The sequence below is a fragment of the Heliangelus exortis genome, chromosome 2 (assembly GCF_036169615.1).
Source record: "Heliangelus exortis chromosome 2, bHelExo1.hap1, whole genome shotgun sequence".
In the NCBI taxonomy this organism is placed as follows: domain Eukaryota; kingdom Metazoa; phylum Chordata; class Aves; order Apodiformes; family Trochilidae; genus Heliangelus; species Heliangelus exortis.
Window position 1 is genome coordinate 136536242 of NC_092423.1, and position 27958 is coordinate 136564199.

General features: G+C 37.4%; 1 protein-coding gene across 1 annotated transcript in view; it reads right to left on the reverse strand.

The window, feature by feature from the left end:
- The window catches only part of EIF3H (eukaryotic translation initiation factor 3 subunit H), an 88856-nt gene that overhangs the window by 52201 nt on the left and 8697 nt on the right, over window positions 1-27958 (reverse strand). Inside the window, exon 2 of the mRNA XM_071738239.1 lies at window positions 16549-16705. Within this exon, the coding sequence (XP_071594340.1) occupies window positions 16549-16705 (157 nt within the window). The remainder of the gene's footprint in view (window positions 1-16548; window positions 16706-27958) is intronic.

The following is a 27958-nucleotide window of genomic DNA, read 5'->3' on the forward strand; positions in this document are numbered from 1 at the left end:
ATACTTATGGAGACCAAGGTCTCCCCTTAGCTTACTGTTCTCCAGGCTAAACATCCCCAGCTCCCTCAGCTGCTCCTCCTAAGAATCCTTCTCTAGGCCCTTCAACAGCTTTATTGGTTTTCTTTGGACACATCAAAATTTTATTAAGAAAAAGAACAAAGACAAATAGTTTTCACATTCAAGTTATTATCAGCAAGAATGATCAAGATCAGGGGATGGATTAAGTGGTCCTTCCTTCCTGTTAAAGCACCATTAAGGAGGTGGACTTGATGATCCTGATGGGTCCCTTCCAACTCAGCAGATTCAAGGATTCGATTCATTTAAATGCATTAAGGTAAAGGAAAGGAAAATCATAAGGAGCACGTCTGCACCATACAGAGGGCAGCACTGGGAAGCTGAAGCAGGACCACAACCTGGCTGTGTCAGGGTGCAATGCAGAGCTGAGCACATGGCACTGCAGCTGTGCTTATGTGTTGCAGCAGCTCCTAAGGAATGCAGAGGCAACATGCTCTCCCTATAGGGTCTAGGCTGGCAGACCAGAGATCATGTGCATATGCACTAAGCAAAATTTCTTTTCAAATTATAAAAATTATGTGATTGGACTAAAGGACATAAACCAGAATATCAGAATATCTACTACACTGTAGTCTAGAGTGTAAGCACTATAGCAACTACTTCATAATTGATATTTACTAGATCTACAGCTATAACCACAGGAGTAGTTTAAAGCAATGTTAATACACCAGCTTAAAGCTTGCAGAATTATTAAATAGGGACAGATGCTGCTTACCCTATACTGTGACCATTGGCACTTCCTTTCCCTCAGCCTCTGAGGATTAAGTGTTTGAGGGGCATCCCCGCTGAAGGGAGCAGTATCAAACACACCTCATGGGACAAGGGTGCAAGAATCCCCCACAATCTATAGTGTACTGGGCTCTTACAGAATAAAGTGACTGCCTGTCATCCGCTCCTAAACCAAACTTTGTCAAGGATCCTCCTAGCTTAGCAAAATACTTCCATCTCATTAGAACACTGTTGCTTTTGTTACCAGCTTTCTTGTTTTCTCCCCTTCTGGGCCCAGCTGCTCCAGAGTGTCTTCTAACACCAAGGTACAGCGTGACCTTCTAGTTTATCTGGCAGTCTGTCTCCCACTGAGGCAGAGCATCCTGCTATGCATGCCAACATCCACACGTCCACACTGATGCCCACCCTGGTCTCTCCACCCGAGATGGAAGCACACAGCTCCACGTGAACTCAGCTCTCTGGTCCCAGAAAGTGTGAGTTACGAATATTGCTCTCCATGGAATGATGCAGATGTGTCCAATAGCCACTGAAAATCATCTACTGCTCTACTTTTAGATTGCTGGCCCTCCTTAAGAGGTTCTTTTGTTCAGAGGTTGACAAGTTGAACTAGCATCTCTCCCATACCAATTTCTGATTTGAGCACTGTCTGATTGCATCAGATTATAATCTAAATCACAGAGATGACAAGAAGCATTGACACTTCAAACAGAAAATGCTTTAAATAAAATTGTGATCAAAGCACCAAGTAGCCTAATAAAACCCAGGTGGCTCTAGATTATCATATGCCATACTCATTATTTCAAATGGCCCATTTAATAGACTTTCAGGTGACAACAGAAGGTTTGTTGCCAGTTCTTTAATTTCTGACTCTGCCTATATATATAATGCCTTTTGATAAGGTCTTATTTTTAAATTTAAAAAGGTTAAAAATACTTATTTTAAGAGTCAGACTTTTTGCCCCAGCTGGAAAAACCATATAAAGTAATGAGGTTTTATATTATTTGCTATCTACATAAAGCTTAGCTGATTAGAAAGGAGATGCAAAATGACTCATGTTTGCCAGTTTTCTGTGGCCAATGTTATTTGTCCTGGAAAGTAAAAAAAAATTTAATAGCCTCTCTAAGAGACTTACACTGCAAGTTTTATTAAAAACATAGTCAAGTGAGTATTTTTAAATACCTCTGAAAGCCTTTACCTTTAAGTGTAAGTTCTGACGGAATGAAAAAAAAAAATATTTGACATTTGTTCTTAATGGTAAGTTTGTGTTTTCTGCATCCAAATACATCAATTAGGTTTTTTACTAGAAACATCATTACAAGAGAAGTGGCTTTCGAGATTCAGTAAAACATCACAGAATGCAGCACTGTGAATAACAGGAACCCATTTTCAAATGTCATTTTAAAAAGTAAAACCAAGAGCTCGAATTTCTACATTTGAGGATGAAGGGACTTTTTGGTTTTAATTCTACACCACTGCATCAAAGCAGAATTTTACAAGGAACTCCCCCATCACTCACTCTGCCATTCATTATTTCAAGTAGTATCTTGCTTTCACCCCTGTTCCAAGCACATTTTGATTTCTAACCCACTATTTCAATTACTTTTCAAACAAAAGAGTAGATGGAATTTTTGCATGGAAATCAGGAAATGTTAGACTTCTAAAGTCTAACATTTTAAAAATGCTATGGCAATTAGGCTTCCAAACCCCCGTTTGCCTTTCAGTTCTAACTGAAATTTCAGCTTTCGAAGTAGCCAAGTAGAAATTGCAATATTCCAATGAAAGTCATTAAGACCTGGAAATCTAAACTCCTGTGCTGTTTCTAAAATGCTTGAGCAAGAATGTGTTTGTACAATGCTTAGGACAACCAGAGACAGCAGACGCCTCGGGGTATGAGCACAGTAAACCATAAATCATGTTGCACTTTCTAGTTTGAGAGCTACACAGATTTCAGGATGGCAGCACTAACCTTGTTCCAATTTACATCTCAACATTTCTTGCTCCCACTCCTCACTCCATTGCCTCAGCATTCCTCTTGTCTTCAGCACTTGGTGCCTATTGGAAACCATCACTATATGCTTCCAATTCTAGTTTTTGTAAACTGAGCAATCCCAAACAGAACCTCAGCTGTCCTTTCATTTAGTCTTCCACCAGTAACACACCACCCAATGATTTCTGACACAGTTCTATTTTAAAAAGCTCATGAAAAAAAGGAAAAAAAAAAAAAAAAGAAAAGAAAAAAAAAAATCCAGGGGGACGTCTCAGTCTTATTTATCCTCCAAAGGATAATTGCCATGTTCAGTCCAGTTCCTGAATACTTGGTGCTGCAACCTTGACTTTCTTGTACATGATGTGAGCTACATAACTAGAGAGCAACGTATCATCTAGAAAACAAAAGTAAAATTAAAATAATAATTTAAAAAATCCTGCCCTTGTAGCTTTAGTTACTCCTTGTAGGACTCAGAAATATGTTTTCCAACTAGAAGAAACACTTGGCTCAGGGGTCAAAGACCTTCAGAATTTCCTGAGTAACAAAGACCTCCATTTTTAAGGGTGCTTGTTGTTCCACTGCATGAGAAAGGCTTTAGAGCCTCAGTATGTACCAGGAGTGGCACCCAGTGTCCAAACTGCATCCTTACAACAGCATCTTCAATTCCCTTCTCAAGCAGTCTTCCCTCATTCCTTTCTCCCAGGCTGCTGCCACAGAAAATCAGCAGCTCCGTGCTTAAACAGTATGTTTCATAAAATATATTTTAAGTAAATCAGTTTACATAAAGCTTTACCAAACTGTTTTAATCAACAGTACATAAGATGAATCAGATTTTCAACTTTTTAATGTGGAGAACAACTATGAAGTCTGACAAAATTCTTTAATTAAGTAATACAGCTACATATTTAAACTCTGAATGAAATTAACATTTGCGTAGACTATGGTCTTTCAACTGTACTCAACAATTGACTTCACAGCCACAAGTGAATTTATTCCTGATCATTGTTACTTCTTTAATAGCCCAAACCAATTTTCCTAAACATGCTTTGTTAGAGTGGAACTAAAAATCACTTAAAGAAATTGGGAAAAAAACCCTACTCTCATGTTTTGCAGCTACACAGGATTTTAAAGATCAGCTATTGTATTTAGCAAGTAAAAATGACAGTAACAAATCCAGAAAATGAAGGGTTTTTTTCTTTTCTCTCAGAATTGATCAAATGGGTAAGACTTTGGTTTAAAAAATATTCAACACCTGGAGTAAGCCATAAAGAAAGCTTCCCCCAACCTTCTGCAAAAGCTATGGTTCCTAATTTTTTTTTTGTTTCTTTCACTACCTCAAACAGCTCAGAGTTACAGACACTAGATTAAGATAAAACACTTAATTTTTAGAACAATTACCTGCAAACATTAAATAGTTATTTTTCTATCATTGCACAAGAACACAGTATGGAGCAACAAGAACTGCTTAAAAAAAAACAAAAAAAAAAACCAACACCACAAAAAACTACCATACAAACAAAAAAACACCACAAAACCCCAAATATGCTAGAGGGAAAAGGAAAAAAAAAAATCTACTTCCATCTACATGTGGAATTCAATTGAAAATACCCCTTTTCAGTAACTCTGCCAGACTTCAGCTGGTCAGTTTTGCTGTCTCACTAATATCAAAACCTAAAAACCACCATAATCTCCCTCCCCTCAAACCATGAAGCTCAGTGTTGCCTATCTTACTATCTGCCATGCATGTGCTAGGTTTGAGGAACATTACATGCACCTCTTCAGGAGTCAAACGCCTTACAGCTAAGTGAAAGTCTGAGTTCATGAGAACATAAAAGATTAGATCTCGGCTATACTGCAAATCTCTCTGAATCAGCTTTTATTTCTAAACCAAAAGCACAAAACTGGCACAACTTAACAGTTCACCAAGAACTCTAAAATCCTGATGTTCAGTACCTGTAGTGCCTCCTTAACTGACTCTAATTTCTCTGCTGCATAAGCGCATGCTACCAAACCTCCAAGATACACCACAAAGATTAGCTTTTTAAATTATTTTTTTACACATCTACAAATATATATATATTTATATATATTCACACACACTGACCTACATACACATACATTGAATGGCACTGTTCAAATCTTGTTGAATTATTTCCTCGCTAATAGGTTTATTTTGTTTCAATGAGGTTTCCACTTGCAAAACCATACACACATTGCACAGCAAATATATCTCTGTTAGGTGCCTAATATGGCCAGGGAAACCATTTTGATTGTTCTGTGTCTGCTTAAGCATTGTCCTAGGAAACAATAAGATAGAACAGCAAGAAACTAGCAATTAAGAGAGTCTGAATGCACATCGGGAATCACTAAAATCTACACTAGCCAAGTCAGGAACAATATGACTGATGAACAGGCTGTATTATATTAAGATTGTTAGCAAGTGTTAAAAAATTATCCTTAGCAGATGTCCCTTATGACCTAAATATATCACACAAAGAACATGCCCGTCCTGATTCCTAAAAAAAGTTCTAAGAAATCTTTCTATTTCTGTTATTGACTAAAACTCCACAATGTTGCATATGGGCTATAAATATGAGCATCAAGGATTTATCACACAAAACCTTACAAAAACATACAAGTTGCTTACTCTTCAGTAAAATCTATATTTTAGTGTGTATTTTTCTACTGCATTAATTTACACTAAACTGGAGCATGTAATCCAATAACAGACATTAAACTATATTCAGGAAATGGTGAAACAAAAGACAAACTGCATACAACATCAACTTCTCCACCAACACACCACAAACCAAAATATAGTAATTGTCTTGAAGTTACGGGTGAGAACCTTATCTGCAATAAATGTCCATATGGAATTATATGTATTTAACACACTATACACTATTACATCTGCAGCTGTGCACACCCTGTTCATTTTCAGTAGAGCTTTAAAGAAGTTTCTATTTCCTTAATTTTTGCCGTTATTAAGAGTCTATGTGCTGTCTTACAAGACTACACAGAAATGCAAAATTTGCTCAGTTTGAGCTTTTTCCAGTTTCTCCATGTATTTCTGATTGTACCTCTGGTTTTAGCAACATATAGTTATCATAAATAAATAATGCTAAAACATAGCATTAAAATATAAAAAGTATATTTTTTCTTTTCTATCAAAGACTAGTATTTCTCTGGAGTAGCTTTTTGAAGTTTAGTAACCTTTGTGAAGCAAATTCTTATCCCTTCAACTCAGCTGCTGCAGTAGGTTTGCTGTTAGCAAAATGGATTTCAACTTTGTTCCTCCAGTATGCAATTCAGTATTCAGTACTGAACCCTGGGCCAGTAACACGTCTGTCTTTCCATTAATAAAACAAATATAAATGCTATTAACAAAAAAGGGGCATCGTGGGTTTTATGTGTTCTGTATTGAGTATGTATTATTTTCTTCCAGAAGAGAAAAAGGCTACATAATTTTTCCAGATTATGCAGCCGAAAGATCCATAAAACACTATGGACTGAGAAAGAAGAATCAAAGAGATTTTTCTTAATTTACTGCTACTACTTATTTCTATCAGTTTCTAGTATTTTTCACCCAGATGTATTGGTTTGAATTGTTGTCCAATGGATCTATAGGAATTTCCTTCATTTTGGCTCTCAGCATAAAACATTAGCACATGGGATTTGTTCATTTTGCCATGCTTTTTTTTCAGTTCCCTCAAGTTTATTGCAGCATTCTTTAGGGAAGGAAATGGCTAAATACTTGCATTAGCAAAAAAGGAAAGGCGGAGGGGGGGAATGGAAAGAGGTAATAAGAAGGTGTTAAGAGAACATTTTTCCTCTTGGTCAAGTCACACTGGGAAAAGTGTTACCAAAAGAACAAATCAATGTAGAGTCAAAATATCTGGCCAAAGACACAAGAAAACACCGGGGCCACAAGCAATCAGGTTGCTACATAAAGGACATGCTTCAGATCAAAAAAAAAAAGACACAAAAAGCACAGTGTGATCCATCCAAACAGACCAATGGAAATGTCCACTATCCGTGACTGAAGATTCAGAATCAAGGATGAAGAAATACAAAGCTTTTACCAGAACCGACAGCACCATCTTTTACGTGGCCAGGGCCTCCTTCTGGATGAAGCTCAGCTCCCTCCAAAGACAGAGGTAGCCCAAAGCTTCTATTTTCCTGTTAGGCATTCAAGGCAGCACCCACCTCAGCTGGGTAAGGTGAATACAAGGCTCTACCACAATGTGTATAATACGTTCTAGCAACTGCCTGAAAACTCTTTCCTTAAAATACCAATGTTTATATCCAGACTCTCTCCCTAAACTGTGGTACAGCAAAATTCAAATGCTTAGTGAATGGTGCAGAACACTGGGGGAGAAGCCAGCAGTTCCACCTTTGCCATATGTTCCAAATATCATTTCATAAACAGATTTGTAGCACAGCAGCTTAAAAAATTTTTCTGGGACTCCTCTTTATATAGGAACTAGCACATTAGATACTGTTTACGATAATATTTCCACAAGTTAATGATAAATTATAAACGCGAAGTCATTTGCATCTGTGCGATATAAAGCACGGGGGAATATAAAATATTTTCTTAATTTTGAGTTCTTGCATATTCTGAAAACTGAACAAATAATATATTAAATGCAAAAATCAACCTTCAGATTATAACTCATCAAAAATTGTTTTTAAAAGTTTCAGGTACTCAGGGTAAATAACCTGTACATTTTCTCTTCCCTAATAAACAGTAAGCATCACTCTTAATGTTTTCAAATCACTATCAAGAAGTATAACATAGACATAAAATTCACAGACTAATGCCCAAAATCAAAGAACTGACATGAAACATCTGAATAATCTTTATTATTTAATTGGTTATCCTCTTCCGTGCACTTCAGTGGCTTTAGTCAGAGCTGAGCCAATTAGCAAGAAAAATCAAGTTCAGAATAGCTCACTTGTAGTATTTTATCTAAATTGCAGAAAACAAAAAAAATTCATCTTTCATATTGCTGTTTACATAAACAGTAGTGAGTTTCTACAAGTGTGACAAAACTATATGAAATATCCATATAGTAAACTAAATTATAATATATTATTATAAAAACTAATATAGTTCGTATAGAACACAAACTATGGAGTAAAAATCTTCAGGTTTCGAGCTCAAAACTTACATATAGTGAAATGGTTGAATGAAAAACCGAGCTGGATACAGTCTTCCAGCTTGTTCTAATTCTGCTAAAAGACAGTTAAATACAGATTCTTCTCTAACTTCATTTCTAGGACTACTAAATGATAATTCTTAAATGCAATTTTCAGTAAAGTTCAGCGTGAAAGTTTATTAGCTATGTTAATTTCCATTGTAATTGTGGATTACTAAAAAAAAAAAAAAAAAAAAAAAAAAAAGACTGACTTTTTCAGAATCTAGCCAGCCCTAAGGCTTTTATGTTTAACATTACTTAAAAATATGAGGAAATGTTAGGCTAAAAAAGAAAAAAAAAAAAAAGTACAGCATTTGTATGCTTTGATTATAATCAAATTGTCTTAACTTCATTTGCAGCTAAATCTTAGTGGAACTGGATTTAAATAAAACTTTAATATGCTTGGTGCTTGAAACAAGAGCAAAAATATCCCTCTTTTTAGATTCAAAATTAGACGTTGAACAAAAGGATTTACCACTTTAAAGCATTGCCTCTACAGTAAAAAAATCAACTCGAAAATCCAGAAATGCAATAAACAAAGCATTTCAGGCATTTCAAGCAATACTGTCAGAAAAGGAATAGTTAATATGCAGCTTTGAAGTCCACACAGTCCAGAAAGATAAAGCTACTGAAATAATCTGTCTAGTAAGACCCATCAAAAGTGCTACCCCCTCTTTCTTAGTTATGTGTGGTAGAACTGGGAAGAGAACCTAAAAAACTAGAAAGCTCCCGTTCTGCTTTTAGGACACATACAGGCACTCGAAAATCTCTGCATCAAATTCTACCAATCTATACACAGCTCCTGCGAAAAGGCAGCACGTTTGGGCTGATTTCAGGAACAAAAAGTTTAAAAAACAAAAAAACAAAAAACAACCCCAAACCGAGTCGGTAGGACTGTATTTAATTCAGTGCACTTTGTAACATATTTTCGGGATTCATTTGTATAAAGGATTTTATGAACCTTATCAGATGAAAACAATTTTCCTCCCCTTCCCGCCCCAGGCGCCGGGGCCGCAGCGCTGAGCAGCAGCGCCCCCTATCGGCACAGCCCTGCCCGCCATCCCTGCGAGGGGACCGCAAAATGGAGGGGAGGGAGGGAGGGGGGAAGGGGGAAAGGGAGAGAGGGAGGGAGGGAGGAGGGAAGGGGGGAGGGAGGGAAGCAGGGAGGGAGGATTCGCGCACCTCCTCGTCACACTCCTCTGCCGTACTGCAGAGACTCAAAAGCGCTTTTTCTTTTAGGTCTTGATATGACAAAAATGTACTTTGGGGTACGCTGCTCGATCTCGCGTAGACACGTCCGTGTATCCGCACAGAGGGCATTTCAGGCTGTTGCCCTGAAAAGTTGCTTTTTGTCTGAATTTCTTTTTCTTTGCCCAGGAAAAGCAAATCCCTCCAGGAGCGGTAAGTCTGCGCTGTATGAAAACTTACACAAAACGGGCTGCATGCCTGCCACTCCACTGACCCGTTACAACCATGTGAACAGTGATAATAATATTTTGCTTTAAGGAAACAAATAGAGAACTCACACTAGTGGCAGGTGAAGTACAAAATAACTCCAGTGTGATTAGCAGCTTTATTAAAGAGCCTTGATTATGTGATACGTCTTATTACATGAAAATTAAACACATCTAATAACCAACTTCTCTGTCAAACATATTCCAGTCCTGGCAACTAAAAAAAAAAAAAAAAAAAAAAGAGCTAGATGAGACTGTTTTGTGTGCTTAACAACTGACAATCCACCCTCCGTAATAACCACTTTAATTCCTGATATAAATTAATTCTTACAAAGCCTACAAACTGTTTCGTGAATTCTTCACAGCCAAATCATAAAGAAAAAAAAAAAAAACCTTAAAATTCAGTGTCCTTTTTACATAGTGCACAAAGTGAAACTACATAAATACACACACAAACCTCATGGGCTTTTGCCAGCACCTAGTAATTGAAAAGTCAACATTTACATAGTATACCTTTCTTCCTAAATTACTATAAGAACTTACGAAAAACATGGTTGAGGAATCCAGATAAATGGACTATAACTGCAGCCAGAACCTACACTGTGATTTAGGAGCTCTTGGGTAATCTGTTCCTGTCCTTATTGAAATAAAACTTGAAACTCATGTAACTATATTTCTGCATTTCATAAACTTTCCATTTTCTTACCGTAAAAAGGCAATACGCATGACCTCCGTTTTTGCCCATTGATATATCAAAAGAGAATAAACACAAAAAAAGACAGTTTGTCAGCTGAAATTGCATCTGCCTATTTAGATTACAGGTACACCATGCTGAAGTTCTATCCTGCAATACAGTAGACAACCATCATCATCATGGCTTGGCTTTGCAAATGAAGATTTCAGAAGGGCTCTCCCCAGGCTTGCTGCAAGCACACTGATGGCTGATAAGGCCCACGTGGGACAGGCAGTGCAGCTGCAAAAGGCCCAGCAGAAAGTTTCCTGACAGGGGACAGCCAAGGCACGGTGCTTTCTGCTCTGTCTTTTCTCCTCAAGACAATAAACAATACAAGAGAGATAAAGAATATGTCTCCCATTATAAACCAGTGAGTTAAAATATTAGCAAATTTATAACAGGAATAAGCAGTCATCTTCACAAGAAAAACTGACAAGATTTAGCCTTGACAGAAGCTTTACAGAAAGCTGTGGTTTAATGACATCATGACTTCTACAGCAATACTAGCAAAGAACTCAACCTTCAGAGTTCATTTGGTTCCTCTGGGTATCTCTGTACTGTTTGGGAGATTCTGGTTAGATAATAGAGGAGCTTCAAGCACCTTAGAGGTTCATACTACCTCTCCATTTGCACTCACAAGGCTGTTTGTGGAACTACATTATTCACATCATAGAAGAAAAAATGTAACTCAGTACAGTAGCCTTTTTTTGTTAAGATGTTTTTTGAAAAGCCAAAACATTCCACCAAAACCAACCACACTTATGCACACAGTATGCTGAAAAGCCTAAGAACTCAAGTGAATTTGGTCTTGAAGCCCCTATATAATGCCAAACCAGTGTAGAATACCACAGGCTTCACCTAAAGAAATGCATCCTCAGGACAAGTCTTCCAACAACACAGGAAGGGTCTTAACACAGCCAACACTCACTCCATTCTCACTGCAGTGGGCAACATATCCAATTAGTTGCTTTATCTTAAATTAATTTTTCTAAGTATGATCCTAGTAGTTGCCTGAAGCCCTCTTCTTCTGCAAGGATCACTTATCACAGGTCATTGTACTGGCAATAACTGGAGGCAAGCCCTGGCAGCATGAACTGCAGCTACCCCAGGCCACTTAAAACCCTGAAAAATACTCCCATATGAGCTATACCATGTTTGTCCTTAAGCAACTGCATTCATTTGAGGCTATAGAGAAGGCAAAAAGAAAATGGTGTTTTTGTGGAATTTGCATTGTGTTTTTCCTAATTACTACTGACTGATAATACAAGTAAAACCAGTATACAGCACAGGAAAATACAGGTATTAACATCTTGAATCATCTAGATGCTTAAAATTAACCTCCTCAAGTAGGAAAGTAAAAATTGTGTTGGGGAGGGAAGTCCGAGAAGAAGGCAGCATCATCTTTTCACCTGTAGCATTTCAGGGGAAATCGGATGAAAACTCTGCATAGTTATAAAAGAAGAAGTTACAGCCTTCTAGGCCTTATTTTAACATATAATTATATAACTGTGTCAAAGTTCCTATTGGCACAATTACAGCACTTGTTACATCAGCTTTGTGTATAAAGTACTAAAATATATCGGACTGAAATAAAATCCGTTTCAAAATACCTTATCAAAGCAATGTCTCTCAAGACCTATAACAAATTACAAGATGTATACTAAATTTTTAACTGCTGCTTTCCAGGAAATAAATTTAAATTCCCTTTAAATGGGAACGAGGACTATTCAAATAATAGCAATGAACATTAAAACAATGAAGTGCAAAGTACTGAACTTAATATATTGCTTAGAGACATGATTTATAGTCAAGAAAAACACATCTATTTCTTAGGAAGAAAATACACTTCATGCATTACACCTTTTTTGTAAACCTTAACTGAAAGAAAGCAAAACTATGCTAGACAAAAGCCTGGAAGTGCCCTAATAATTCTCAGAAAAATACCCTCACAAAGACAAGCTGGGGTACTGCATCATTTCACAGAAGTGCCTACACCAAAAATCCTTACCACAGAAATGTGATTTTCCTTCAACAAGAGTTGAACCCTTCACTGGAGGATGGGAGAAACACAGGAATAGGGGTTGTATGTGTAGATAAATTAAAGTATTTTCTTAAAACTAAACATCTGTGTTTTGAGAAATACATTCAATGCCTGTGAGGATTTAAGTGCACTACTAATAAGGGAACACAGATAATCTGAAAAGTAAATGCCTGAACAAAAGTCCAGAGGGCAGACCCAAAATATCAAGCATTCATATTGAAGCATCTTCTGCTGAAGACTCAAAATGTACCCCTGGTTCTGCTATTTTCCTCCATTAACTCACACATAATCAACTAAACTTCACCTTCAGATTTCCAACACAGAGCTGAGCCCCCTCCACCCCCACTCCAAACATTTTGTGTTCCAGCAGGCCAACTTAAGTGTTTAAGACTTCCCTGACAGGAAAATCTAACAAAAAAATTACACTCTGTAAAAAAGAATAGCAGGAAGATGACATTGCAGGAGAAACTTTCTAAGATGAAAAACACCTGTGGATTCATAAATGTTAAGCAAACCTCACAGATTTCTAATAAGAATTACTCAAAGCCAAAAAAAAAACCCAACCTCTCGTGCTTTCTGTAAGTTTCAGAAATAGTTAAATTCAACTAAATGCGCTAAAAGTTCTTTCACTAAAAAAGCAAGTTTGGGTATGTTTTTTTAACAAAAAAATTTCATCTTTGAAGGAATTTTTTTGCAGCAAATAATCAAAATTAATTATCTCAGCCATTAGCAGCAAGAGACAAAATGGCACCTTAACAAAAGCATATCTAAGCATATCTGAAGAAATGGCTGTTGCTAACAGGTTAGAAATACATTTTTACTCATTCTTAAATGTCATGCATACCTATTTCAAGTTCAAACTAGGGATATTTTATTAGCACCCTCAAGAATGTGTTGTATATTAGATTTGCCCAGTTTAAATAAGGAAAACATGCTTAAATGTCTCTTGCCAACTGTCCAACAGTTTGTCTGCTCAAATATCACCCTCATGTATGTCAGCTCAATTCTCAACAGCAATCACCTTCGTAAATTAGTATTTTTCAGCTGACCTCTTGCAAAATGATACAGAAAAAATAACTTTTGGGGTATATTAATTCAATTCTCAATATAGCAGATTAGAAGTTTGTCAACCGATAGCCACACCATGGCTTCTCCCCATTTCCTCTCCAAAGGAGAAGGGCAGCTGAGGTAGCCCACGCAACCATCCCTGCATTAATACATCAAGTATGATGAAAGTCTGCTAATAAACGTTATTTTTGCAGGGTCGGAAGCTTGAAATCTCAGTAGGATTGCTCCTATTCCACAACCCAAGGGGTTGTGGAACGAAATGTGTGTGTATATATGCACACTATGAAGAAAACACAATACAAAGTTTGATTTTTTACTTGCTCTCTGATTCTGAGCAAACAGAACATTAATATCATGCTGGGTGATGGAGGCACTAAAGTGGCAAGTTCTCACAAGTTCCTTGCTCATCTCTGGGTCTGAATTTGTGCAAATATGTAAATCCAGTTACAATCATAGAATGGTTTGGGTTGGAAGGGACCTTAGAGACCCACTAGTTCCACACCTTCCACTAGATCAGGTTGCTAAAGCCCCATCCAATCTGGCCTTGAACACTTAGAGGGAGGTGGCAGCCACAAATTCCCTGGGTAACATGTGACAGCGTCTCACCACCCACACAGGGAAGAATTTCTTCCTAACAGCAGACTTAAATCTATCTCTTCCAGTGTGAAAACATTCCCCTTCATCCTATCACACATGATGTGCCCATAAAGGCTTTCTCCAGCTTTCCTGTAGGCCCCATCCAGGTACTGGAATATTGCTATAAAGTGTCCCTGAAGCCTTCTCTTATCCAGGCTGAACAACCCCAACTCCCTCAGCCTGTCTCCATAGGAGAGGTGCTCCAGCCCTCTGAACATCTTCATTGGCCGTTTCTGATGTCTTGGGGGGAGAGAAGTGCCTTGTTCGCTTTGGTTTTTTGCACCCTGAATTTTAAGATTCTGGCATATAACAAGATTTGTCTGCTGGAGTATCTGTATCTAGAAGAAAAAAGTATCTTTTGAAAACCTGGCAGGATACTTGCATAGGGAAACAGCTCCAGGGAAAACAAACAAGGAGTATTTATAAAACATTGTTCTTCACATTGGCAAGACAGCAGAAAACTCTTATATAGAGTCTAAAAAGGTACCTAATGCTCAGCTGGCAGCCTTGAGAGCCATTTTGTTTGGGTTTTCATCTTCCCTAGCCTCTACCACAGAGGTCAAAGGGCTAAACAGGCCTTAAGTAAAGGAAATGCATAATAAATATGAGCACTGTGCATTTCCTCAATGCTGTTTTACTGAGAAGAATACAGAGAGGACCTCCAATACAAAGCAGCTCTGTTGGCTTAAAGGGCTCAGCACTGAGAAGCTCCTCTGACCTACAGGCACCCATCAGCATCACTGGGATAGGTTCACTTTCCACTCTGCCAAGAGATTGCTTTTCTTTCTGTGCCTGCAGTGTGGAAACACAAGGTTGATAAGCTAAGGCATCCAGGTGAGGGAAGCTTCACAAGTTGGGCCTTTTGCACCTTACATAATGCCAAGCTCATTGCCTACTGGCTAAAAAGGGAAAAAGAAAGACCAGTAACAACAGCCACTTTCTTTGAATGAAGTTTCTCACAAACAGAAACAATGATACCTTGCATACAAAACTCACAGGCTTACAGCTTTAGCATGGTGAGATGAATCCATCTGGAAAGCTAAGTAGTTTATTTCACTCTGCTCAACTTTCAACTGCATAGAAACAATTCAACCATTTTCTACATGAAAAAGTGAAACATGGGCTCCAATGAAAAAATTTACTACAAGCCTTTGAAGAGCTCCAGAGGAAAATCAATATTTAAAACATCTTTCAGGCTTAAAAAAAAAATGTAGTTCTGACTCAAGCACCACCTTGCCTGGAGGAGACTCCAATGTGACCTTATAGCAACCTTCCAATATCTGAAGGGCGTCTACGAGACAGCTGGGGTGGGGCTTTTTACATGGATGTATGAGGACAAGAGGAAATGGTTTAAAACTTGAAGAGGGGAGATTTAGGTTAGGTATTAGGAAGAGATTCTTTATTTGAGGGTGGTGAGATACTGGCACAGGTTGCTCAAGGCAGTTGTGGCTGCCCCCTCGCTGGAGGTGTTCAAGGCCAGGTTGGATGGGGCCTTGAGCAACCTGGTCTGGTGGGAGGTGTCCCTGCCCATGCAGGGGGCTTGGAACTCGATGATCTTTAAGGTCCCTTCAAAATACAGCCCTTCTATGATTATGTTGGAGTTGATGATCTTGAAGGTCTTTTCCAACCAAGGCGATTCTGTGATTAACGCAGGACAATCAGGATTTCCTTTTGTCTTGCTTTTTTTTTTTTTCATATAGCAAACTGTATAATTCCACAACAGAAGCAATAAACAGCTAAGAAATCTTAACAAGTTGCAAAGAATTCTTAAAATTCTGTTTTAAAGTCAAAGATTTTTTGTAATAAGATAACATATTTAATAATATCTAACCTCATTAGAAGAAAAAGCAGGTTACACTTATCTCACTCATACTGAATTATCAAAATTAGACAGAATCAAGCTTCCCACCACAACTATTTTACAATATGGCCTCTTCAGTTACTCTTGAAGTTAAACTGTCTCTTTTTAAGCCCTAACAAAGAAACATTTCTACTAATATCATTAAATGCCTATTACAAATATTAGAACTGTAAGTCTTTTGAAATTACTTTATAAATTTTCTACTGTTCTAGATCAAACTGATTATATTGACTTAGAGGGGCAATAACTGAACATTAAAAGGACTAACAAGGAAATATCAAAACAGAAAGAAAACACTGATGCTACTTCTAGCTTACTTGGAAAAGCAAACGTATCACCCATATTTCAAGTTAACCAGTGCCTCTTAAACTTAAAAAGCTCTGCAAATAAATCCACAGAAAGGTAACCTACGTGCCTGACCACATACATGTACATGTACACACAGAGCCATTTTTCATAAAAACCTTTAAAGTCTACATGAATTATAGACTGGAAACTTATGTAACTTCCTGTGTGGAGAGTCGTACTCCACAATAAGTGAGTCCATTAATACAGTTTTTATCCCTATAACTTTTCTTACGTAGACAAAATTTCAGCTGAATGTGCAGCAATGGCATTATGAGTAACCCACTGATACCTTAAGTCAAATGAAAACACTCTCTGATCCCACACAAGCTTCTGGTCACTGTGGGAAAAAAAATTGGTTTTTTGCACATGTGGATTTTTTTATTTACCTACATTTTTGCAAAACTGTAATAATTACCTTCATCAAAATCTGCATCATCTTCTGTATGCTGAGGGAAAGGGAAGCAATTGGTGATTTCAAGTCTGTCATCCACCACAAGACCCAGCAGCACTCCCTGGACCACTTCATTCCCCTGTCCTTCTTCCTGGTAATGCTTAATGATCTTTAACACAACCTAAAATACAAAGACAAGAAAACAATATTATGCAATGAGGTTTTTGCTCTCTAAGTACATAGTTGCTATTTTTGCATAAACTAGAGCTGCATGTTGAAGAAATTTTAATATTACAGAAGAATAAAAAAGACCATTAAATGAATGGTCTAAATGTAGCACTGAACCAATTTTCTGAAACACCCTTCTAAAATGAAATGATCTTTTTTACTTTACCTTGTTGCTGTAACTGTTAAAAGCTATATTGCAGGGACAATAAGCTCCCTCCCAAGGGAAACATTGCACTAGACACTATCAAAACACCTTGAAAGTAACCACAGAAACTGGTAGGAAATTTTTAAAAATACACCAAATTTCAGTTGCATTAACCTTCTAAATTATATCTCATTACAGTTTACTTCAGATGATAATGCAATTTGTATCTTCATAAACTATGTGTCATAGTATATTTAAAAATAATGAATGATAAAAGAAAAAAGGAGCACAAATTACTCATCATACTTTTTTGTAATGTAATTCTCACTTCCTTCTCTAAATCTGAACTCTACAATGAATAATTCTCAGGAGATGATACTGTAAATTGGAACAGTATGAACAAAAATACGAACAGTAAGTAATTTCCTAAAATAATTTACATTTAAGTAAAACTTTATACTTAACAACTAGAACCAGCACAAGATAAGGCAATAAGCACAAACACAGAATTGAAAGAATTCTTATGCTTTGTCCCCCATAAGTGGATTTTAGTTCACTAAACTCTAATCCATCCAAGCAAAATACAACAGAAGATGTTTGATGACTATATTGTCATTGAAGCAACACTAATGTCTGTTGGCAAACAGGCTCATCTAATGGGTTTCAGCTCAACCACACAAAGAACAGATCTTCTATAAATACTGGTATTTACTGAACAGTCTACAGAGGGCAGAGGGGGAGCAGAGGTAGGAATTAATCTCATTTTTACACATCAGGAACATATATTCTCCCTAGTTTTCCCTTTCATGTCACAATTGGAGATGACTGATGAAAGACAACGAGCCTTCACTAAGGGTAAATTGTGCCTAGCAAACTTGGTGGCCTTCTATGACAGGGTTACAGCATTTGGGGATAAGGGAAGAGCAAGTGAGTGGCCCTCATCTACCTGGACTTGCACAAAGCATTTGACATTGTCCCACATGACATCCTTGTCTCTAAATTGGAGAGAGATGGACTTGATGGGTGCACTACCCAGTGTATATGGAATTGGTTGGATCAATATGACCAATGGCTCAATGTCCAAGTAGAGATTAGTAAAAGCTGGTGTTCCTCAAGGGTTAGTTGGTGGAGCCATTTAGTATCTTCATTGGCAACACAGATGGGGGAACTGTGTGCACCCTCACCAAATCTGCTGATGACACCAAACTGCGTGGTGCATTCTGGACAGAAAGGATGCCACCCAGAGGGACTCTGACAGGCTTGAGAGGTGGACCCATGCAAACCACATCAAGTTCAAAAAAGCCAAGTGCAAGGTCCTGCACATGAGTCAGGGCAATCCCAAGCACAAATAAAGGCTGGGCAGAGAATGGATTGAAAAAAGCCCTGAGGGGGAAGGAGAATAACTTGGGGGTGTTGGCTGATGAAAAGCTCAACATAAGTAAAAAATGTGCACTTGCAGCCCAGAAAGCCAACCATGCCATGGGCTGCATCAAAAGAATCATAGCCAGCAGGTCAAGGGAGGTGATTCTGCCCCTTCTTGGGAGACTCCACCTGAAACACTGTGTCCAGATCTGGGGTCCCCAACAGAAGGATATGAAGCTGTTGGAGCAACCCCAGAGGAGGGGTCACAAAGATGATCAGAGGGCTGGAGCACCTCTCCTATGGAGACAGGCTGAGGGAGTTGGGGTTGTTCGGCCTGGATAAGAGAAGGCTTCAGGGACACTTTATAGCAATATTCCCGTACCTGGATGGGGCCTACAGGAAAGCTGGAGATGGCCTTTATGGGCACATCATGTGTGATAGGATGAAGGGGAATGGTTTCAAACTGGAAGAGGGTTGATTTAAGTCTGCTATTAGGAAGAAATTCTTCCCTGTGTGGGTGGTGAGACACTGGCATAGGTTGCCCAGGGAATTTGTGGCTGCCACCTCCCTCTAAGTGTTCAGGGTCAGCATGGATGAGGCTTTGAGCAATCTGGTCTAGTGGAAGGTGTCCCTGGCAGTGAGGTTGTGACTAGATAATCTTTAATGTCCCTACCAACCCAAACCATTTTATGACTGCAATGCTAAAGAGACCATTACTGAATTAAAGCATCACAGTTCAGGCTAAATTGAAAAAAAAACTAACTAGAAACGCCATTCTTTACAAAAGCATTGCCTTCTTGGGATAAAAGGAAACAATAACTAACTGCAAATTACAGCACAGCATGCTGTCTGCCTGCTCTACAATTACTCTCAGTACCTTTACAATCTTGTAAATTTCACCTTTTCCAGTATTTTTCTCCTCATTTGCTCTTCAGTTTTCTTTGCACACTCACTGTTCCTGGTATTGTGAATACTATCTGCTTGTTTGATTCCATTCCAGGAGTATTTGTGATCCGATGCCAATTTTATCGCAGCATTTCTGATTATAATTGCTCACAGAAAGCAGCAGCAAATTAAAAGAGCATGGGCTGTCATAGAGTATCAGTGATTTTTCAGGAGATAAAACTAGGGAGTTCAAAACTCTTACATGCTAACTGAATACCCCAATACACAATGAAGTTATTACACAAGTCTGCAGTTTTCAACCTCCAGCCTGAAGACTGGAGATAGCAGATACTATCCAGGGAGATTACAGATCCCAGTTCAGAGCTACCTGCAAGCCTGTTTTCTAACAGAGTCTGAGAAAGGTAGCAGAGGAGGTCATGGATGGCCTACCCTATATTTCACACCCATTAGCAAGCTGCAGAAGTTCAGGTTTATGACTGCACTGGAAAATACATTAGCTACCAAACTCAGTTCTAAGAAGATAAATGAACAAGTCAGAAATGCACTCAGCAACACATGATGCTTGTTTTCATTTTGTTCTTTGTTCTGGAGAGGTTTATTTAGCACATAGGACATAAGTCTTTAGTATAGCAGACTCTTAAAATTGGATTGAAAAACCTGCCATAAAAATACTACCATATGACCAAGAAACAAACATGCACTGGAACTTCTGTTTCAGTACTAAAAACAGACCAAGTGTAAAACAGAACCATTTCTCTTGTGATAACAAAATCAGTTACAAACTTTAAAACTGTCCTTTCCATTTGTTTGCTAGTCTAGCTACACCAGGATGGAGCCCAGATACAGCAGCCTAACAGTACTTCAAGGGGATCTATAGGAAAGATGAGGATAAACTTTTTAGCAGGCCCTGTGATGAAAAGAGGTAATGACTGTAAACTGGGAGAGGGTAGATTTAAACTTGATATTAGGAAGACATTTTCTACAACTGCCAAGGGTTGTCCAGAAAGGTGGTAAAAACCACATCCCTGGAAGCATTCCAGGTCTGGTTGATTGGGACTTCGAACAACCTGATCTAATTGAAGATGTTTCTGTTCTGGGGCTTGGACTAGATGACCTTTAAAAGCCCCTTCCAACCCAAAGCATTCTATGACTCTCTTCCATGATTCCATGATTTTAAGAGCTGATCACTATACAAACAACAATGCCATGGCATTTACTGATTGGACTCTGCAAATTAATACTTCATTTTGAGTAAACCCCACAAACCACCACCCCCCCCAAAAAAATGAACACTAACTTGTACCAAGACATTTCACAGAAAATATGTTCTTTCTGAAGCATCAGAACAGAATCAAAATAATTTTATTGCTGTGAAAATATAAGTAAGCAATCTAAAAATAAGAAAAGTAACACAACATACTGAGAAATACAAATAAATGTTTACAAATGACACAGAAAAATATCCCAAATAAATCTAAATGACCACCAGTATTAGCCATCTTTCATACAGTGCTGATTCACAAGCAAACAAACAAAAAACAGCACCGATTTCTAAATTCTGATAATTCTGAATACTAAAGCCAATAAGAGAATACAGCTTGATTTAGTAAATGCAATTAGTATGCAAGACATACTCAGGTACAAAAAGACTCTTTGTAAAACTCATAAATGAAACTCAAAAGTCCCCCAGTCTTGTAAACTTAGTGCTCGAAATACCAAAACAATTTAATCACTTGGAGTAGCCACCTGTGATTCTGATGGCCATTAGTTCTCCCTCAATTAGCAAAAAAAAAATTTAAAAATTAAAAAATAAAGCTTAAAGTTCAGCATTGCTTCTAATCTTCAGATCATCAAAACACTTCTCAAAGACCAAGAATATAGTCATTCTACAAAAAAGAACCATTCTGAAACTATTAAAAACTTCAAAGATACTTATTTTTAGCTGTAGGACTACAATGCCAAATTTGAACTTTGGTTACATCTCAACATCATAGTTGCTAATTTCAAAATGTATCTCATTACAGAAATACCTATAACACAAACCATCAGCTCAAGTTCTGCAAGCCTTGGGGGGCCTGGGGAAAATTCCGCTGTAAGGACATGAATATGCCAAGATGCACATTTTTGTATTTCTCTAAAGAGAGACAACTGCAAATCAAAGCACTGAGGATTTATTTATTAATGTCTTCCAGAGAGCTCAAAGTCACCCCACAGAAACCAGACTGCCAGTACCTGTGCTGTGTCTTACAGATGTAGCATCAAACAAGAGGGAGCTTCTGTTAGCTCACGGGATACATGATGTAACAAGCTGATTCACAGTCTTAAATCAACTTTTTTGGGTTTTGGGGTTTTTTTAATGTTTAACATTTTTTCCCACCCATAAAGTTTTGTCAGTAAAACCACTAGCACCAGTTCCCAGCATCTGGGGTCAGAGTGTACGTGACACTCCTGCAGGTGGTTTCAAAACCACCGTAACTAATGTGGGCATCAGGTGTGCAAGGTGCCACAACACCCCCCATATTTAAGACGAGTGAAACTGTGATCAATATTAAGCTTGACAAAAGAGTCCTGAAAGCTGTTACTGCTAATAATGTCTGATACATTTTGAATACATTCCTATCACATACGGAACCTTCTCCTGATGAATACTGAAAAGTGAAACCATGAGCCTCTGTATTTAGGTGTTACAGCATGAGCAATTTTTACTTAAACTCCTAGCACTGACGAAGTTCAAGAGAGAACTGTTAATGTAGTTTTGTATATGGATAAATTCCAACTATCATTGCTAACAACTCATGCAATCCAGCTTGAATTGTACTAAACTCAAGAATGCCATCTACCTGATACACATAAAATACATATACGATACTTCTGGAAAAAAGTAAGCAAATCTGTTTGATAACACCTAAACAAAACCATACTAAATTTTTCACGTCAAATTTTAGGCTCATTTAGTGGCCCTGTCTGCCTTCCTAGCTCACACTACACTGAAAGTGCATCTACTACCTGCATCATGCTGAAACTTAATCAATTAGCTACACAAAAATGAAATTTAATTAAAAAGTTCTGAAATTCTCAGGTAAGCACAGAATGCCTTTTTCTAACAAAAGACTTGTGAAAAAAAATAAAAAGAGAGAGAAAACTAGAGCAAGATACAGAGAAACATGGGCAATGTTAAAAAATTTTAATAGCTCCAGATGAGGTGGTGTTTTGTTTTGTTTTTTTTACATGCTAGAAATAAGTGCTTATCTGCACTTTAAAAAAGAGAAGTTCTGGAAGCTGACCAAGCAAAAACTTGCCTTGAGCTGATCTGTCTCCTGGCTATAGCACCACTTGATAAGCAGTAACATAGTCTCTCAACTTTCCTGCCAGGAGCAAAGGAACTCTAAAGTAAATTAAAGATACCACTGCAACAGTTAAGAGTAAGAAAACAGATGTCTAATACACATAACGCTCTCCTCTGGATGATTAAGGAGACAGATGTTTACAGACACACATTAAAAATTCCAGATTAATCAGTGCAGTCCACAGAAACATGTTCTAGAAAGCACTGTCTTGGAGATAACATGTCGAAAGCACAAAAATCAACAGGTTGATACCACAACACGTAAAAAGCTGGGGTATGAAGCTTCAGGGTACAAGACTGCCACCTTATAAAGTTGTGGCATGAGGTGAACTGAAGTTTACAGATAAAACTGAATTTTCTGTGTTGTACTGATTTTGAGCAATATGACAATCACTAATTACAATAAAACCCTGAATTCACTTAAATGAATATTCAAGCTTACCTGCAAAGATTTTTTTTTTTCTAGATTTTCTTATTCTCAGTTCTGATTTTTTTACCATTCCTGACATGATCCATGTATAAATATTTAGTCTTTTCTTCCTCATGCTTAACTTTGGTATACAAGCTCTTAAAACTGCTAGCCCAATTTTATCTCAGCAGTAAAAAAAAATTTTAAAAATACTGTTTACCATTAAGACCTTCAGCATCCTAAGGGAATTATTTTGATGAGTATCTTCAATCCTAACTATGTTTTGGGGCCAAAAAAACCCAGATATCTTAACTACCTGACAAGCAATCAGGAAGACAATCTCAACACACTGTTGAAAACTGTAGGCTGAAAAGGACTGAGTAGACCTGAAAATCAAGGTAACTTTAAAAATATATTGTTTCTGAACAGCAAGTTCAGGAATAGCTGTCTTAGCCCCCCCTGTTCTGTCTAGGAAGTATAATAATCACCTTTTGGACAGAAGACCTCAAATGCCCTATGATGTTTTACCTTTATCTTGACTGACTAGAATCTTAACACCACCATTTACAAAGCCTTTGAAAATACAGTTCTTGGAATAGTAAGCTTATAATTTATTTCACTCAACAGCTAATAAACACCAGCTGTTAAAAATCTTATTTCTTAACTTGACAGGGCTAAAAAACCCATAATTATATAGGAGGCATAAGAGTGATGCATGCCATTTCATACAGTCTCAAGCAGGTGCAAAAATCAAAATCTCTTTTTGACATTAAAATTGAAATTTCCTGGAGCTAAGCCTGCATTCAACTATTCTGAACAAAGCATATTGATCCAAGGTGGTCCTGAAGCAGAGGTTACTACATGTATTTTCACAAAGATAATATAAATCATAGGATTCTGTTTGTTTTATCTCATACAGGTCCTCAATCCAAATAATTTTGGAAATCCATGCTAAAATTAAATATTCCATCTTAACTGTAGAGGTTTTGGAGATTTTTTTTTTTTTTGAAGGGTGGAGGGGATATTACACACTTCTGTACTATTTGAATACTTCAAAATATTAGGATATGAAGTGCATCCAAAGCTTTTTGTTCCCCGGGTGACTTATTGCATCAGTTGGTACGATATCACCCGATTAGTTTATAAACTTTAAATTTCAGCTGACTTAACTACAAAAGGGAACATCAGTAACCTTCAAAAAGGAGTGCAGCTCTGTAATCTGTACACTAGGTTGAAGAAAATCAGAACAGATTATTGATTTACTATCAGTAGTTTGTCACTTATACTTGGTTAAGGAACCATATCACTCTGTAAGTATAGCAATCTAGATTGTTTTCCATGTTACCTCCTGGCTCATAAAGTGCTAACAGCCACCTAACTCAACTTTCCTGTGTTGGCCTTTTTTTTTCCCAACAAGAAAATGATAATATCCATATACAGCACTAAACTAGATATAACCTGTCACTTTATCTCAGTGAGCAGCTAACTCAGAGCACAACTAAAAATCAGTGACAGGCCAAGAAGCATTTTATCACTCCTTTCCAAACACTAATTGGTTATGTGCATTTGGGGGCATGGCTAGAAAAGCTACACCTTACTTATGCTGAAGCTCAGTCTAGAAAAATACAACATTCAGTTCCTTTTTCACTTTTTGTAACTCTGTTAGACAGATTCTGTGTATCTCAGCAACACATTTAATGCAAACTGAATGCCAAGCTTAAGCCACTTCCACGAAATGCCCCATATAAAACACTCAATAAGCATCCACTCTTTCAGTTGCTTTGTTATTTCTCTTTTTAAGAGCTACTTCCAAACTGATGCAATTCAGGAGCTCTAGAATTTCCCTTCAAGGAGAAAGGAAACCCAGTCTATCAAGAACAGGGCCCTCCTCTGCCTTTCAACAGAGGCAGTCGCTCACACTCGAAGTTCAGGCTCACTATGGACACTGCCAAGGGACTGACACATACATTGGACTTACTGGAAGCACACCCAGCTGCTATACACATGGGTTAACTTCTCACTCATTCAGTTTCTGGGAGACTTCAAAAACTGTAAGGATTAAAAAATAAAAACCTTTTTAAAAAAGCTATTCCAAACTATAAAAGTCAATGGGTTTATATAGCACCAGACAGAAGATGAAACAATCCATTAGTTAATACTTAAAAATAAAACTGGTAATTCATGTATTCATCTAAAATAGAAAATGAAAAGGATTTTGCTACTGAAATAAATAGGTAGGTAGAATTCAGCCTGAAGAACTAGAATAACATGAACAATAAGACTGGGTCTGTACAACTACAACAGTAGAAGGGGAGATTACTGAGTTTTTGGTTAGAAGCCTGTTGGTTTTTCATAGGCTGTGGTTTTCCTCAGCTCTTGTCAGGAACTTAGATTAATCAGCTAATGTCTTGTAGGTACTGTGAAACATCTGTTTAAGTCATTTATTTACTCATGTCCAAGTGAGCTGCTTGTTCTTTCAAAGGGATGAAGTTAAACAGAAACTGCACCGAAGGAAAAAGTCTTTAAACAGTGGAGAAAAGCAAAGTTTATTAAAACACAGAAAAATACCAAATGTTAATCAGGCTGTGTTTTGACAAACAGACCGATCCCTTCGTGATTTTTGTCCTGCTACATTTTCATTTGTTTTTTAGACTGCTCAACAGTTCAGGCTAACAACCATCTCCATGGCTGTTTGAAAGACATTAGTACACTTCAAATATTGCTCCAATGTAAGTAAAAAATGCATCATTACATTTGTGTATTTAAATTCTCTATTGCCCTGTTCACACATTGGTATAATGTATTTCTCCCCAATTCAGAGTTTCATGACACATTTCACAGGACAAGGATTCATGCTCATTCCCATGGAAACCCCCAGGGCCACAGGCACCACAGAATCACTTCCCTGTAGAAACATTTCCGTAAGGCAGCCCCAGGATTTCAATCGCGCGACCAGCGGGGCATTGGATGTTATTAACACATGGTCAGGCAGCAGCAATAGGGCTGTAATATGATTAACATCCAAAATTCTCCTAGTTACAAGTGGGAGAGAACATTTCCCCAGGACTACTTAGAGTACTATTTCTCCTGTTTCACAAATCTCAAACACAAATCTTTTGAAAACATCCAGTACTTTAGGCAATTTTTGTAAATTGCCAACGTAATTTATGTTTATTATTTTTAATGAATTCAATACCTAACCATCATTTCAAGAATGAAAGTTGATGAATATACTCCTTTACAACCCAGCATATGGACATTATATAGAATCAGTAAAGGCAGGCACAGTTTCAACATTTTCCACTCGATACACCAGAGCCCTTCACTTATACTTCAATGTACAGTTAATACCCGTGTTCTGTGTAGTAGTGTGCTGAATATCATTCAAACATTCACAGTGCTCATTGAGTTAGTAGTGTATTTGCAAGTAAAAGGTTTTCTCTCCAGCATCAACTTAGGGTAGCTTCCTATTAAAAAGCATAAAGATGACAGCCAAAAGCAGCAGCAGCAAATTTTATTTAGCAGCCTATTTTTTAATCAGACTGTGCCAAATTGTTTTTATTTTGAATCCGAAGAAAAACTTCAACACTGTTAACCCTATCTGTTTGACCTTCAAAAATTGGTAAACTAGGGCAGAGCTAGATGGGGAGAAGGGAGCAGGGACTGATCTGAGATTAATGATCTTTTTTAAAGACCATACCCTGTACAACAGAACTGGAATGCATATACTATTTAAGGGTGGGTCTTAAAATCATGACTTCCATATGCATTCAACAGATGCTTCCAAGTAACCAGTAAAATCCCTCCTGGACATTACTTCCAAGTAATTTTAATAATTTATAAACTTTTGTGTAACAATTTTTTCCACATTCAAGCACTTATCCTTTCTGGCAAATATGTGCTATGGGGCTGCAACAGAGACAAACCCTCCTAGTAACAGGTAGTGCAATCCAGAGAATTGAGACTGGACTGAGACTCAGTTTTCCTGCTGACTTAAAGCATAAAACTCAGGAAAAAAAAATGAAAGTCAGTTACTGCTCCTAAGCTTCATCTTCCCCATTTTTCAAACAGAGATTTGCCTTTGTACCATTCTCTGAACATGGTCATGTGAAAAATTACTTCCTTACTGTGACAGTGAGATTTAAAAAAAATTATGTTAATTTTCTCACTGAGAGTACCCAATAGATGTGGCAGGATGGCTTGCAGATTGTACCCAAGAAGTGGTATGATAGCTGCAGTAAATATCCTATATGTCTTCTGAAATTTAAAATGCTTTAGAACAGTTAATTTTTTGCATGACAGTAATGTAACAGTAAAAGAAGCTGTCTTAAGTGCTCAACTTTGCCTATGTTAATGAAGAATTTTGTCAATGAGATTGCTTATTTTGCTCAAATATGCATTAAAAACCCACAAATACTGACAAGAAATTACATTCAGCTCAAATTATGATTGTGAATGCCAAATGGACCCGATGCTTAACATGAAAAGGTATTTATGTACTCTATTGCAGGATACGTTTGAGCAGAACAAAGGAAGAGATTGAGAAGCTTTATGCGCTCACAGCAATACCTGAACCTTCTTTTTACAGTAAAAGACCAAATATTTATAAAAGATAATTATCCTGTTCCTGCATGCATACAGCAAAATTCAGGTGCATCTTCAAACTCCAGTGGTAAGTAAGCCTCTCTACTAACTTTAAAATTAGATTAAGCCAAAATAAATTAACAAAATGCTTATCTGAAATAAGAATCCACATACGAGTCTATTTGACTTCTCCCAATGTTATTATTCTTAAGTAACCTTGCATATGCATATTGAAAAAATTATATTAAAGTTATATTGTCTTTGGTTTGCATTCCTAATTTTAGATTATTGAATAAGCTCACAAAATACTAATAATACTTATAATACAAGCCTGAAATTTTAATTTTATGATTTATTACATTAACAATTTTTTTACTTTCAATTAATATGATACCATTACATTATGTGGTAACTCAAATGAACCACTAAACATTGTTATCAAAGCAGGTAATCA